At 42.0% G+C, this 16,251-nt stretch overlaps 1 protein-coding gene across 3 annotated transcripts in view; it reads right to left on the bottom strand.

The window, feature by feature from the left end:
- Positions 1-243: 243 nt before the first annotated feature.
- The window catches only part of atxn7l1 (ataxin 7-like 1), a 59,374-nt gene continuing 43,366 nt past the window's right edge, over positions 244-16,251 (bottom strand). For all 3 annotated transcript variants that reach the window (XM_084049614.1, XM_084049612.1, XM_084049613.1), the window contains 4 exons: positions 9,265-9,386; positions 8,006-8,533; positions 3,921-4,185; positions 244-2,897 (listed from right to left, as the gene is read on the bottom strand). In XM_084049614.1, the coding sequence (XP_083905740.1) occupies positions 2,880-2,897; positions 3,921-4,185; positions 8,006-8,533; positions 9,265-9,386 (933 nt within the window). In that variant the 3' untranslated portion in view covers positions 244-2,879. The remainder of the gene's footprint in view (positions 2,898-3,920; positions 4,186-8,005; positions 8,534-9,264; positions 9,387-16,251) is intronic.

Here is a 16,251-nt window from a genome sequence, read left to right as displayed (position 1 = left end):
CTACAAGCTCACTGTGAGTTTTTGAAACATTTGGTAAAATAGCCAGATACTTTCTACTTCGGGGCTCCTTGAGACCTGGGACGCATCTGTGTCACTTTTGATTTCTTTGGCTATTCAAAAATAGCAGATATACAAGCTCATAGCGCGGCACCGAGTGCCGCGCTATGAGCTTGTAGATCTGCTATTTTTGAAAAATCTTGAAAAAAATATATTTAGATTTTTTTCCAAAAACTGTTAGGATTTAGATTTTTTTAAAGAATCGCCTCAGGTCTTAAAGGGTTAAAATGTTTTTAGAACTGTGCTACATCATGCTTGGAGTGAGAAAGTATGCGACTTCCTATGCAGTGGTCCCTATAATGTGTAATGTAATGATTCCTATGAAAGGTCAGCAGATCAGGCAGTAAGAGCTGATAACATTCATTATAATTCCTCAACTACAGTGGCCGTACCGTGGACCCTCAATCAATGCTAACCCTTTACAACAGTGGTTCTCAAACTGTTTCGTGTCAAGGACCCCGAAATGAATATGAATTCGACCCCGGAAACCCAATATATTCTTTCTCAGTGCCCAGGGAACCCCATAAGAGAACATTTTCGGTGTTAAAATTTGGACTGTCCCCCAAAGACGTGTTGTTAACACATCGGGTGCCAAACACGGTCTGAACCGTGTGTTTACATAGTGGCGGTTCCGCCGCTTCGGTGCCGAACACGGTCTGAACCGTGAGTTTAGTCTTTTTGTTTTTTTCGTTTTTCTCCGCGCGGGCGGGGCTAGAGCAGCTCTGGGAGCACCCATTGTAATCCTGCGAAGGAAGTGCCAGATCGCTCACTGGAAACAATTTTTTTTCCCCATCCGCTTCCTGTCTATTTCCTACTTTGAAACGCCTATATCTCCGAATCTGTTTCCTGTGGGGAAAACCGGTCATGCGCGATGCGCGATCCCCCCCCGGGGTAATGTTATGGTTCCAGGCTGTAGCCAGGCTCATGGGACAACATGAATCGATGATTTTTGTTTGCGTGGATTTGCTTGTAACGCACGCGGAAGCTTGAAACAGTAAAGCGCAGTCAATGGGGAGAATGCTGGCACCCACGGTAAGTTGTTATGAAAAAATGCTGGCACCCGATGTGTTAAAAACAATTAAAAAATATTCCACATTGTTCACATTTGTTCAAGATTCTTTCAAAATAGCAGATCTACAAGCTCACAATGCATCACGCCAACAACCGATGTATAGGGTTAAAATGGTTAAACTGATTTTGATGGTATATTAACTCATTTTGTTGGAGACCCCCTGGAACCCCTTCAAGGACCCCTGGGAGTCCCCACTTTGAGAACCACTGCAAGACAGACATTCTGTGGCAGTCCTGCACAAAAAGGCTCATTAGTTACAACCAACGTTTACCAGCATTTACTGGTACTGGTACTCTCACAGGTCCATTTCTACAAGATAATGAAACATAGGCCTCTATTAAAATACACCGTCACCATCTTTAGCTCATTCGTTTTAGTAAAAAGGGGGGGGAAAAATATAAATACAAAAATAATAAAACTTATGTACACATTTTTAAACAATATGAACTTCCGTCATAATACTTTCAACTTCTTTCGTCAAAAATGCCGTACATTTTTTTTTGCTCAAAATGTCTCTAGTTCAACTTGGTACTTGGTTAAAGAAAGAAACAAAACAAAATAACAGCAACAATCATTTAAGAATGATAAATTATTATACAAAAACAAAACAATGACCCAACAAAACAAACAATATCCAACACCATCGTAATAATAATTATAATAATAATAATAATAATAATAATTCCGTCTTGGATGCAAGTCCTGACACACAAATGAAATTAATTTGTGTTTCTTGCAACGTTTAAAAACAAAGACCAAGGAAAAGAAAAAGGCGGGAACGATCCTCGAAAAAGCCCTGATTTTCTTGCTTCATTGAAATTCAACGAGCTTAATAGAGACGAGTGTCTGTGTGTTGTCTGGTATGATCGATTACTTCCCTTGTACCAACAGGCCCTGGGCCTGGTAATATGGAGAGACATTGGTCTGGAGTTGATGAAAGGGAGAGAGAGGGGTAAAGAGAGAGAGAGAGAGTGAGAGTGAGAGGGGTTAAGTGCACTTTGAACACAGGCATGCTGGATGGAGAGATGAAGGCATCCACAGAACACAGAATGGATAGAGAGAAAGGACTGACAGACAGAGAGAGAGAGAGAGAGAGAGAGAGAGAGAGAGAGAGAGAGAGAGAGAGAGAGAGAGAGAAAGAGTAGGATAACTGCAGATGTTCTACAAGTCCATAGTGTTGACGGGTCCTTCAATGTTCAAACTCCCATAAATCAGAGGCTGCTTCCTGGTCACCTGACCCAATACAGGAACCAGGATGTGGCCTCAAGCAGGAAACGGTTAAAAAAAAAAGTTCCAATAAACATGTATAGCCATAGCCACGGTAGAAATCATCAATGCCATTGAAAACTTTGAAAAACTGAAGCGAAATTCCCTTCCGCAGAGAGTTCCAGAAGTATTTTGGGGGATTTAACATATCCTGTTGTGAAAAGGCCATAACCATAGTGACCCACGGCAGAATTTCATCCAACCGTCCATCGCCAAGATTGAAGTTAAAAGCAGGAACTACCGTTGTGCCCATATGTGGGCATGGCACGGTACTAATGAAATGGGAGGAGCCAGTGTTGTCGGATTCCTATAAAAGACTCTGATCCCCAGAAGTCATTGCAGCTGAGGTGTGAAACTGTCATTACGATGTAAATCAGGGTGACGGCATTGAGACGGGAGTGCAAGGTTGGTGAGGTCACAGATGACATGGGGTGTTTGGCCTGTGCAGCTGCCCAACATTCAGTCTATATGGAACAGGCTGGGGTCAGTGATGCAGTTTGGCCTAGCAGAGAGAACAAGACAAAACATAGTATTAGTATTAGCATTATACTGTAGTGATCCACAGGATGCAGAAGGATAAAGATTAAGATTTATTACAGGCACTTAAAAGTCAGCGCTATACAAGCACTTAAAAGTCAGTGCTCAGCTTCAATTGGTAATGTTTAAAAACCACAACCCAAGCCAAAAATCTTGGTGTAGTCATGGACGCAGACCTGAATTTTAAAAGCCACATTAACACCATTACAAAGTCAGCCTACAATCAACTTAGGAATATATCACGGATTAAAGGACTTATGTCTCAGCAGGATTTAGAAACACTTGTCCATGCATTCATCTTCAGTAGACCTGACTACTGTAACAGTGCCTTTACAGGTCTCCCTAAAAAATAATCGATCATACAACTTTAGATTTCTTTGGCTATTAAAAAATAGCAGATATACAAGCTCATAGCGCGGCACCGAGTGCCGCGCTATGAGCTTGTAGATCTGCTATTTTTGAAAAATCGTGAAAAAAATATTTTTTAGATTTTTTTTTCAAAAAACTGTTAGGTTTAGAAAACATTTTTAGAATCGGCCTCAGGTCTTAATGGGTTAATTCAGAACGCTGTTTTTTTTTTTACATAGTCTACCGGTCTGTCAAATGATCTATTTAAAAAATATGTCCGATTTTTTATAAATCTTTGTATCGTTTAGGGCCAAAATACATGTCCGATCAGATTTTTTAAATCTATATCATGAACCATCCAGACATCTCAGGTTATTTGGTACAGGTCTGCTTAGAATCACAACTAAACATAGAGAAGCAATGGCACATTTTTATGCGCCACATATATTTGGGGAAAGAAAGGAAAAACTCCCAGAAAACTGCTGGGTGCTACAAATGTTCTTTTAAATCACAGCTAAAAACCCTTTCTGTTTGCCATTGCCTTTTATTGAGATTTCTTTAAAGGAACAGGGTAAGAGAAAGTGAGACAGAGACGACACAAATACAAAACAAGAGAGAGACAGAGTCTCCTTTACACTACCTGTCTGGGTGAGTCGGGCCCTGAGGCCAGTATGCCCCCGGTCCCGTTTCCCTTCCTGAAGAGACTCTCCAGGCCTCCCACCCTGCTCAGCTTGCTGGTCTTTCCCCCGTACGAGCTGGGACTGTGCCTCTTCTTCCCGTCCACTCCTCCTCCCCCTCCTCCTCCTCCGTAAGCCAGGGGGCCTGAGGGGTTGTGGGTGGAGGAGGTCTGGTCCTTGCTGGGGGAGTAGGGGATGCTGGTCGCTGTGCTGCTGGGGTGTTCCAGGCTGGAGGTGGCATCAGCACACGTTAGTGTGGTCACTTATTTGTGGTAAATTTAGAGGGATCTAGAATTTTGTTTGTTAAAAGGTACAAACAGGTAAAAGGTTGTAGAATTGTATTCTAAAATTGCCTAATGGGTGGATGGTGGACGTAGCAAATAGTAGTAATATCCGGACTTGCGAGACGCACTGTTGGCACAAACACTGGTCAGGGGTCTGCCATCAGAATTGCAACACCAAAAGGGCCTTTCTGCGTGGAGTTTGCATGTTCTCCCCGTAGGTAGGCCTACCCTCACAAAAAACATGCAGTAATCCTGGTCTCTATACTGCCTGCCCCTGGTCAGCCGGGGCGCCTGATGGAGGGGAAAGGAACTGGTTGGAATAACGTGTTCCTTCCACGTGCTATGTCCTACCGGGGTAACTCCCCCCTGTCAGGTGATAAGAAGCCGTCTGCTCACTCCTCATGCATTGGAGGAAGCATGAGCTCAGTTCGGGGCTCTCCCCAGGCTGGCAGAGGGAGAGTAGCGCCCAGAATTACAGCATAGGCAATTGCACGAAACAAAAATCGTGGGATAAAAAATCTAGAGGGGAAAAAAAAGAAAAAAGAATAGCAACACCAGGGGCCACAGGTGCACTGTCGCTCCAATCCACACCAAACTTGGCAGAAACACTGTTCAGGGGTCTGCCATGAGACTAGCCACACCAGGGGGCATGTGTGGCCCCCAGGGGCAACGTCAGGGGCCCCCGGGGACCGTACAGGCACAACGTTGCTCCAATCTGCACCAAACGCGCCACAAACACTGTTCAGGGGTTGGCCATGAGAATAGTCACACCCGGGGCACAAATTTCACAAATATGGGTCGCTACTACAGTAGTGTTACAGCAGTGTTTAAGACTGCCAAATGGACATAACTCACTGACCATTGCTCTGATCAGCGCAGTATAGGACTGGATTTGAAGGCCGCATAGCGCCCTGAAAATCAAGTTTGATAAAAAAACACAAAGTCATGGTTCTATGTTCTAGAAATAAACCATTTTAAACTACACAGTCAGGGTTCTAAAATGCTACTGTTTCCGAGAGTCCACAGAAAGCCCACGGCGAAAACAAGGAGATAGAAGGCAGAGAAGAGCTGTTGTGCATTATGTCATAGAGATTTACTATGCCATAATTATGACCTGCTGTAGCATAATGAGGCTGTTGTCGCTAGATAAAAAACTTTGAGGCGCCGTAAAAAATATTGCCTCAAAGTTGACTGTTTGGTAAGAGTCAGTCTATAATTTGATGTATCTCAGAACAGCATGTGAAAAACAAGTCTGCAGTGACATCCAACTGGTCAGGCTAGAGCGGATTACAATTATGCTAATACAATTATGCTAATGCTTAGTCTCTCACAGAGAATGAGATAGAATGGAGAAAATGAACAGTCGCTTATTGTTTTTTTGTTCAAGTTTAACTGGTGTGTGTCCACTGATGGCGTAATGGTTCTCAAAGTGGGGTCCGGACAACCCCAGGGGTCCTTGCTGGGGGGTCCGCAGCAAAGTGAGAAACACTTTAACCACTTAAGCCCTATTATACTTTAAAAAATGTTTAATCGCACAACGTCACAATGCATCACATGATCAAGTGTTGTGACCATGTAGATGTGTTCTTTTTTCTTTTTTACATTTTGAAAATGTAAAATGACATGCCCAAAAATATGGACACCAGGTTGAAAGTGGTTAATTTCACTATCATTTCATGAAGTAGAAGTTAAGCCATTAACCCAGTGGGAGAATGTATAAGAATTACTATCATACATTTCTCTCCCTACACCTACAGTAGAGACATTTGTAGAACGATATGCACTAAATCTCATTTAACAACAAAAGTCTTCTCTTATGGGGTTTCCGGGCACAAAATCTTTCCAAATGGGTGGTCCGTGGCCTAATACATATCAATTTGGGGGGTCCTTGACATGAAAATGTTATGATTTAATGGTTGCGGTACATGTGCCGAATCCTGAACTAGGACTGAACCCAATCAGTCTTCTCCTTTGTGGATCTTTCTACGCAGCGTTCCATTTAGCTTCGTCTGATTTAATAAGGAAATAATAAACTACAAATACTGCATCTTGGTTGTGTGCCTCCACCAACCAGTTGCTGTTTACATCCACGTCTGTGGATGTAAACTCAAGGGAGTTTAGTAAAAAGTTATTATGTGTATTCTTCAGTGGTGTAAGGTAAGTACAAATTTGCGGTATTTTTTACTTTAACTGGAGTATTCAAAATGTTCTGTACTTTTACGTCTACTCCACTACATCTTAGTGAAAAATATTATACTTTTACTCCACTATAATTATTTGAAAACATTAGTTACTAGTTACTTTGTACATTCTGATTATTGACTATTATTACAAAACATACATTAACCACTTCAGCCATTTCGGCCATTTGAAAATAGGCGATCTACAAACTCACAATGCGTCGCGATGCGACAAATTGTGAACTTGAAATGGGACATTCTGTATAATGAGTACTTTCTACTTTTGGTACTTTAAGTACATTTTGATACCAATACGTTTATACTTTTACCCAATTACGTTTTGAATTCCCTGACTTTTACTTGTGACAGAGTATTTCTATATTGCAGTATTGATACTTTTTCCACCACTAGTTTTCTTATCACTATATTGACATGTCTGAAATGTGCCTATTCAGGTCATCGTGACCTTGATCTTTGACCAACAAAATCTGCATTTCATAATTTTACACTATAATACTTTTGTGTGAAATCTTGTCATAATTACTTTTTGAGTTGGGTCCAAAACATGATTTTTGTGAGGTAACACACAGTGACCTTGACCTTTGACGGCCATATGCTGTTCCTTCCCATTGAGGCTGAGTGGACAACATTTATGTTACATTTGTGTGATTAAATTCCCTCCAGGCGTTCCTGAGATATCATGTTCTCATGAACATGATATCTCAGGAACATAATGCCTAACATAATGCCTCCGGCCATGGCTGTCGCCGGCGGTGGCATAAAAACTCAACTCTATCAGTCAATTCAGTCAAATCTGTCATTCTAAACTCAATACAGTCAATTTAAATGAATTCAATACTGCCAATTTAAACTCAATACAGCAAATTTAAATTCTGTGCAGTCAAGGTTAAATTCTGTGCAGTCAAGGTTAAATTCAGGACTGAATACTAAATTTAAACTCAGTACAATCTAATTAAATTCAATACAGTCAATTTAATTTCAACACCAGGCAATTTAAGCTCAATGCATGCTGATAATTTGTGGATGTGGTTGGCAATATGTCCTATCTACCAGGTTGAAGCATATACATATTTACAGTTGACTGCTTATTGTTGTCATCATCCGTCGACTGCAGTCGAGATAAAAATAGAAATAAAAAATACAAATTATTAGTTTTCTGTCCAAGTCAACCCGTCTGTTTTGAGTACCGGTACTATGGCTTTGACCATTTGTGGTACATTTAGACCATATATTGTTATAATATTGTTCATCTTTGGCCTTTCTGAGCAAATGAAAGTTGTAGTGTCAAGATGCCACAGGCCCTGGTATCAGTTGTTTTGGGTACAGCTTGGTCCCATGACACAAGCAAGTTCTTCTCTTATCTTTGTATATAGCCTTTCCTCAGAGAACTACTTGACCCCCAACTTGAGTGTTTTAATGTGCTTCTCCAATGAATTCACGTATTAAACTCCTATCGTATAATGTGAAGTGCCTCTGACTCCGTTAGCCTCAACAATTACTGATTGATACAGAATTCCTCGACACCACCCACGTGTTCCGAGTACTGTGGCTTTGACCACCCACCTGTTCTGAGTACTGTGGCTTTGACCTCCATCTGTCCTGGACAGCCAGTCCTCTCCCCTGCTCCCTGGATAGCTTCCCCCACGACCGGGGCCCTTTCTCCGACCTTGGCCGGCCGCTGAGCCCCCCCTGCCCTGGAGGAACGTTGGATGGTAGCTGCTGCCGTTCCTCTTGTGGCTATCGGCATTCGGAGAGGAAGAAGAGGAAGACGACGAGAACGACGAAGACGATGACAAAGAAGGAGACGAGGAGTGCACAGTAGACCTCCTCTTCTTGGCATTCGGTACCGAATCCTCCCTCTCTCTGGCAGGACGCCCCGGTTTGTGGGCGTTTGTGGTGCCATTTCGGGGTTTCCCTGCTGCGTGGACGGGGGCCGAAGGACCCCGCATGGCGAAGACACCTGCCGAGGAGGCCGACTGGGCGTAGGAGGAGAACGAGGAGAAAGGCTCGGAGGGGGAGGGGAGGAGAGGAGGAGGGGTGAGGGAGGTGGCAGAGGGAGAGGGGGAGGGAGAGACTGCTAGCGGCATCTTCCTGAAAGAGCAAAAACAACGGGACGATTTCAGGTTCAAGGTTCAACTTTGTCAACAATACCAAAAGGCACGTGAAATTCATTGTGCGCTAAAAAACAAAAGTGTTTTCCTGAGTTATCCCTTATTTCTAGGAACAAACAGACACACAGGCACACACACATAGATCCCAGGCTGCGTTCATTCAGTGAAATTCCCCTTTACTAAACACCAACAATAAACTTGGTAACAGTAACAGTATGTTGGAACTGTACAGAGGTCAGAATTAAACTAATTGCTTCTGTGCTGGAGGTCACTGATTGAGCATAATGAACGTAATCAGCTCATTATTATCCCAGAGCACAGTGCAGTTCTCTCTCACACACACACACACACACACACACACACACACACACACACACACACACACACACACACACAGTATCCCTCCTTCATCGATAGGACTTATTCATTCTATAAAATATGCACACACAATTCTGTCTAATTTTCTTTCTCTATAATCATTTCTCTTTCACCAACACACACACACACACACACACACACACACACACACACACACACACACACACACACACACACACACACACACACACACACACACACACACACACACACACACACACACACACACACACACACACACACACACACACACACACACACTCACACACACACACACACACACACACACACACACACACACACACACTTTCTCTCTCCCTCTCTCTCGCTCACCTCCACATTTGTGCGTTGAGGTGTCTCTCCACCATGCTTTGCAGGGCCAGTCTCATTCTGTCCCATCGGCGGTCGAACACATAGTGACCACGACCCATCAGCCTGCTGCTAAACACACAACACTACAGAGAGAGAGAGGGGGGGGGGGGGGTTGGAAGAGAGAGATAGGTAAAGAAGGGAAAAAAGAGGGAGCGAGCAAGAGGTGGAGAGAGAGAGAGAGAAGGAGGAAGGTGGGAGGGCGAAAGAGTGAAGTGGAGAAGGGATGGAGGAAGAAGATGGGGACGGGGAGTAGGCAGAGAGAGAGAGAGAGAGGCAGAGACAGAGATAAATGAGACGGACAGAAACAGAGAGGCAGAAAGAGATCTTGATTATAATTGACAGGAATGAAATATGATGAAAGCCATGACCAACAAGTCTAGCTCCAGCACTGCATCCCTGCAGAGATCTGAGGAATATTGTGAACAAGACCGGATGGATCTGAAAGCACAAGTTGAACATTGATCTTTCTACACACGTATGTACTGTTTGCTCCAAACTAGATGAAAGGATTCACTGAATAACTGATGAATCGATTGTCAGGGAATTAACAGAATAAAATGTTGGTAATTGCCTCATATTAACTCATTCACTGCCAGAATTATTCTGGCCGCGTTTGAACACTGCCATATTTTTCATTGAAAAAAAAAAGTACTCAGGAGCCGAGATACAGAATTTTTAAGTTTTAAGTTAACAAGGAAGTGGATGGGAGTCTATATCTTCGAAAAATCATATCTCCTTGGTCTTTGGGTCAAAAAAAAAAAAAAATCTAAAAAAAAAAAAAAATTAAAAAAAAAATAATTTTAATTTTTTTAATTTTTTAAAAAGTCGTTTTAGTCGTTCTTGGCAGGCATGGCTTATGGACAGAAGTCGTTTTAGTCGTTCTAGGCAGTATATGAGTTAATCATGCATGTTCTAACATGAAACGTCCGACATGTTCCATTTAGAACTTCACTAAAATGTGAATGCTTGTATTTGCTCCATCTTACATAATTAAAAGGCATAATTGATTGTGAAAATAATGGCAAGTTGCAGCTCTACTGAGCTTTGTATAAAGGTTATTTTACTCTCGTAAGCTGCTCTTAAGCACAGTGGTTCCAAGCCCTGGTTGGTGCTCTCAGGAAACTCCCGGTAGGAAGATATTTGCATTTGCATCCTGGGGCCATAAAGTATGTATTAAGAGTGCGTATGCATAAAAATGATGCTGAGCAAATATCTATGTAAAGATGGCTATACACGAAAAGGAAACTGCAGGTGGTGTATGCACATTTTCAGGAAGTGTGTTTCGGTGACAGTCACGTCGAGACATTATGCAGGAAGAACCTGTGTTTTGAGTGAGGGCCATCATAGCAACATACATTTTCATCCATTTTAAATTGGTGTAGTCTGCTCAAGATCACATAAGAATTGGCTACTTTAATGCAGCCGTCTGTCTACCCATCATGGGCTGGACCAGTAGAGAGAGCATCCCACTCTCCTCTAGAGCTTTAATCAGGCCTAAATATTTGAGCCCGGCTCGACCCAGCCCGACAGAACTTCAAGCCCAGCCCGACCCAAAGCCCGATACATAATTGACACATTGGGCCCAGCCCAGCCCGTAGCCCGTCATTTTTCTAAACAAGCTTAATTGGTGCATGCAATTAAGCCTTTTTTCTCATAAAATCTTGGTAATTCGTTAAGAACAGGAGTCATTCACCCTTTTCCAACAGTCTGTTAATTTTACAAATTAATTAATATATGCATTTATTTGGATTAAATAAAAATGCATTTTGTTGCCTAGCCCAGCCCGACCCAAAGCCCGACAAATACGTGACCAATTGGACCCGGCCCAGCCCGTGCCGACGGGCCGGGTCGGGTCCCGTCGGGTTCGGGCAAAAATTTTGAGCTCTACTCTCCTCTCCTCCTCCAGTGTCTGTGATACTTGCCTTGTGGGCAGTGTTACAGCGTAAATATATTTACTGTATGAGCACATTTCTCCCACTCCCTTGTTATTTTTGTTTCATATACCGGTAACATACAAATAATGTTTCATTTGCCACCTCCTCAACTAATATTTAAATTTCAGTCGTTGAGCTTCTTTTTTTACTGTTTCCTCAGCCACTGTCTTCAACATTTGGCCTAGAATAAAGAGGCTTTTATTTGTCACTCATACAGGCACAAGCAGCGAAATGGTGGGACATGCTCCGCAGGGACCGTGCTAACACGGCAGCAGTGTCAAATGGGCAAGAAGCAAAAGGGCATTATACGTTCATCAAAGACGTGTCTATTCCACTTGTCTATGTGCATATAAAAGTAGCATTTTGAGCAGCTGTTCAGGATTCTTACAGTCGTTTGATTTAGTTTTTGTTACTTTAATTTGTGTTTTTTTAAACTGTCCTCAGACATTCAGGGCTCTGACAGCCGCGGGCAAGAAAAGTCTCTTTCTAAGCACTGAGCCCCGGGCTATATGAGACATGAGTCCGTTACTGGGATGGTGTTTGTCCTTCATAATTGTTTTTGCCCTGCTCAAGCACTTGCTGTTCTATATGTCCTCCAGGGATGGGAGAGAGATCCCTGCGGTGCACTCTGCAGCCACCCTCTGCGCAGCATCTATTTGGTGCGGATGCTGCGAAAACATTCATCCGTATGTTCTCGGGTGTCCATGTCTTCGTAGGTGTCTACTCATGGACTCGTTAAGACCTGGGACAGATGATTTACTGTATGGGCCCACATACTGTAAATAACAATGCCCTCAACAAAAACAGAACTTGGACTGAACTGACTGAAGTGCTTAAAAAGTCAGAATTGTCAAATAGAATAAAGACAAGGAAGATAAAGAAATATATTTTTTACATTCTTTTGCAAAGTTGTACCAAATAAATAAATAAAGACTGCTTCTGTAAATAGCCAGGCTTGTTTGCTTACACGGATACTTGCACTAATGTACATAGATATGTTACCTCACCACACATTCTAATATACCCCTCAATTCTGCACATTACACATTGGTGATATGACGTTTTAAAGCGGGGTAGAGTGTTTGTCTTACCTGTACTTTATTAACCTTATTTTAACTTTCTTTTTTTTCTTTTTATCCCCATTACAGACCAGTTTTATCCTTATTATTATTATTATTATTATTATTATTATTATTATAATGCGTATTGTTGTTGTTAGCGACAGTGTTGCAGACCATGTCACACCAACATTTCACTGCTTGTACCTGTATGAGTGAGTGACAAATAAAGTGATTCATAAAACACGGCACCCACAGAGAGAGGAGGGCAGCCTGACATTTTGTTCTTTCCTACACTTAGATTAGATTTATTGGTGCAGTGGAGAAAAACTGCAAAGTTAACAGCATGGAACGCACGGAAATATGACACACTGGGTGAGCAAATTATTATTATTCGTTATTTATTCCTCTTTCAATACAAATAACTTTTCTCTTGAGCTGTATTTTATTTTAGGAGGTGTTCATCCTTTGTCCATCTACTTTTGATGATGGTGAGATGTGCAAATGATATAAGTGATATTTAAAATAAAGATGAGTTCAAATGAGTCTCAAGTTTGCTTTTTATGCATTGTTCCAATGTCATAAAATGACACATTACTGCAAAAAAGGAAGCAATTATTTTACCACATGAACTCTAGTGTACCTATTCTAAGGTCTTAACAGGTGAACATAAGACACAAGAGATTTGGTGTAGAGGGAAAAAAGGAGGGGACCAAGTATAGACCCCATGGTCTATAACCACGTAAACCAAACCTTTTTACTTGGTTCCTGTTGGCTCAGCCAGTTAGTACACAGAACATGTGCTCCTTGTGAGTTTATCAGAAAGAATCCAAGTTCACATCCAACTTCTGCTCTAATGTCAACATTTTACTGTTACAGCAGTGCTGTCTCTGGTGTTTGAATTTCCCCCGTGGGATCCTATCTAATCAATCAATCAATCTATCTATCTTTCTATCTATCTCTGCCCTTGGATTCTCCTATCTCTCTACCCTCTCCTACCTCAGAAATATAAAGCATAAAAATACGAGAAAAGTGTGCTCCTCAGAGTACAGGTCTCTGCCAGGCTGGGTTGCATACCCAGGGCCCGCAAACTTTGGAAAGGAGTCATGAGCAATTGTAATGGGACATGAAATATCTGACTTATACATCTTGATCACATGACCACAGAGGGAGTAGTAGCAAAAAGTGAGTTTTGAAGAAAACACAAAATGGAAAACGTAATCTGGCACAAATGGGGCCTATATGTTGCGTCATGATCCAAGGAATCCAGGGGGGAAAGACGATGATTGTATGACCTACGGTTCAAGAGTTAAAGGCCGAAACGTGAAGTGAGCTATTGTAGCAAGGCCGATTTGAAAAATGTAGGGTGACATTTCTTCCTTGGCCTAGTGTAGTGGGACTGTGCGTGCAAAGCTTGATGGCGATCGGGCGCTTTGTTTATGATTTGTGGCATTTTGTTCAAAACGGGCTACTCCCGCAAACTTTGGAAGCCAATCTTAGCCATTCAGCCAATATGAAAATTCGGACACATAAGTCTTCATCACATGACTCTAGAGATCATGTGTACAGATTTGCGTGAGGTTTGGACAAAATCTGTAGGAGTAATATAAAAAAATTAGTTAAGTCCGACTCCTGGAGGTACTACAAGCGGACGATGTGAAAAGTTTAGGGCAGAGGTTTTTCCTTGGCCTCCAGGAAGTGTGTATACTAACTAAGTGTCACGCGGATCGGTCAAACAATGCCGGAGATTAGCTGTTCACAGACGGACGGACGTACAGACACAAGGAAGGACAGGGGTGAAAACATAGTTTCTGGCCTTCTGCCTGGCGGAGACAGCTAGAACAAAATCAAAATACCAATCTTAAAGCAGAGAAGTTTAGAGGTTTACACATGACAGTGATGTAATTCAGTTAGCTTGAAACCAATTATACATCAAAAAGTGATCATTTCCGCCGGCCAAACTCCGAAGCCACTGTGAGGTAGAATGGGTCGACTCAGACCCAATTAGATCATTCCACATGAACCTAAAAGGAAAAATAAATCCTGAATTTAAAGCTCGCTTCAAAGCTGGCAACTTTGTAAGTTCAAAGACAAGTTCAAAGATTCTGCTTGTTGTCATTATTTGGACTTTGTTTATCAGAGGAAACACTTTTTGCTGAGCTCAGACGCTGAGAATCAGCAGTAGCCTTGACACGCACGCACGCGCGCGCGCGCGCACGCACGCACGCACGCACGCACACACACACACACACACACACACACACACACACACACACACACACACACACACACACACACACACACACACACACACACACACACACACACACACACACACACACACACACGGGAGGTGTCCATGTTTGTGTGTGTGTGGACGCGCGAGTGTGTGTATGAAGTAAACAAAGAACAAATAATAAATGAGTCAAGAGACCACCAGTCGATCCCATAACAACTACTGACAAAAGAGATCATTGATTTTAATAACGACGCGTTGTGAACTTGTAGATCGGCTATTTTTCCTTTTTTGCATTATTCTCTCTGCCCAGTCCCCATAATTATTTTTGCAATTATTAACACATTGGGTGCGAAAAACGTTTTTTACTGTGTTTTCAAAGAGTAGCGCTTAGGTGCCAAAACCGGGATTTACCGTGTTATCAATCTTTTTGTTTTTTTCCACAAGGGTTTTTTTTTCCCCACAAGGGGGGGGCTAGCGCAACTCTGGAATCACCCACGGTGCCTCTGAGAAGGAAGGGACAGATGGATCACCCACCGTGCCAAAAAACCTGGCTCCTGTCCACTCCCATTCTATCTCTTTGATAAAAGCCTCTGCATCTCCTTTACAGTAAAATTCTGTCACCGAATGTGTTAAAAAGTAATTGAAAAATAAATCAATGTAATTATCACTAAGAAGATAATCCATAGTTGCAGCTTCATTTATTGTGTTGCCAGGCATCTCTGGTACCACATGTAAACCTGCTGATGTGCTATTAACAACTTGACAAAAACGTTAATGCTTGTCCCATATTATAAAATGTTTTTGAATGCTGGGTGAAACATATTAAACACATTTCAAGATGTTCTATTTGGGTTCAGATCATTTACGATAGAGATAATCTTACCATCATTTTGTACTTTACTACATTATTTTAAAGAAATACCACGGTCAAAGTAACAATGTTGTTTAGATAGCATGTTGTTAACCCATTAAGACCTGGAACGCATCTCTGTCACTTTAGATTTCTTTGGCTATTCAAAAATAGCAGATATACAAGCTCATATGAGCTTGTAGATCTGCTATTTTTGAAAAATCGTGAAAATTATTCTTTTATATTTTTTCCCGATTTTGTTTTAGGATTTTGAAAATGTTTAGAAGCGGCCTCAGGTCTTAATGGGTTAAGACAGTTGAAAAGCTTGATGTTTACCTGGTATCCTAGTTTCTTTGAAGTACTAAATCATTTTCTTTGCACTCTATTTACTTGACCATTTACCCTGTCGTTTGTTGACCAACTCTGATCTCGCACTTGTAAGTCGCTTTGGATGAGAGCGTCTGCTAAATGCCTGAACTGTAAATGGTAAAACTGTAGTCCATTGGTTCTCAAAGTGGGGTCCGGGGACCCCCAGGGGTCCTTGAGGGAGTTCCAGGGGGTCCCCAGCTAAATGATAGATTAGGAACCAAATGGACCCTTATGGGTCTGTAACTCTGAGAGTGTACAAATGGAACCAAATGGACCCGTTAGGGTCCATTTGGTTCCATTTGTACACTCTCAGAGTTACATTAACATTTTACAATATAAATTGGGGTCCAAGAGATAGAAATGCCATTAAATGGGGGTCCGTAGCCCGAATGCATGTCAAACTGGGGGTCCTTGAAATTAAAATGGTTGAGAATCACTGCTAAAGCCGTAAAAAATCTTCTCTTATGGGGGTCCCTGGCATATCTTCTCAAATGGGGG

Source organism: Gymnoscopelus microlampas (assembly GCF_963454915.1).
Source record: "Gymnoscopelus microlampas genome assembly, chromosome: 23".
Taxonomy (NCBI): Eukaryota; Metazoa; Chordata; class Actinopteri; order Myctophiformes; family Myctophidae; genus Gymnoscopelus; species Gymnoscopelus microlampas.
The sequence above is the reverse complement of the archived record's forward strand: the minus strand, read 5'-3'. Positions and strand labels throughout refer to the sequence as shown.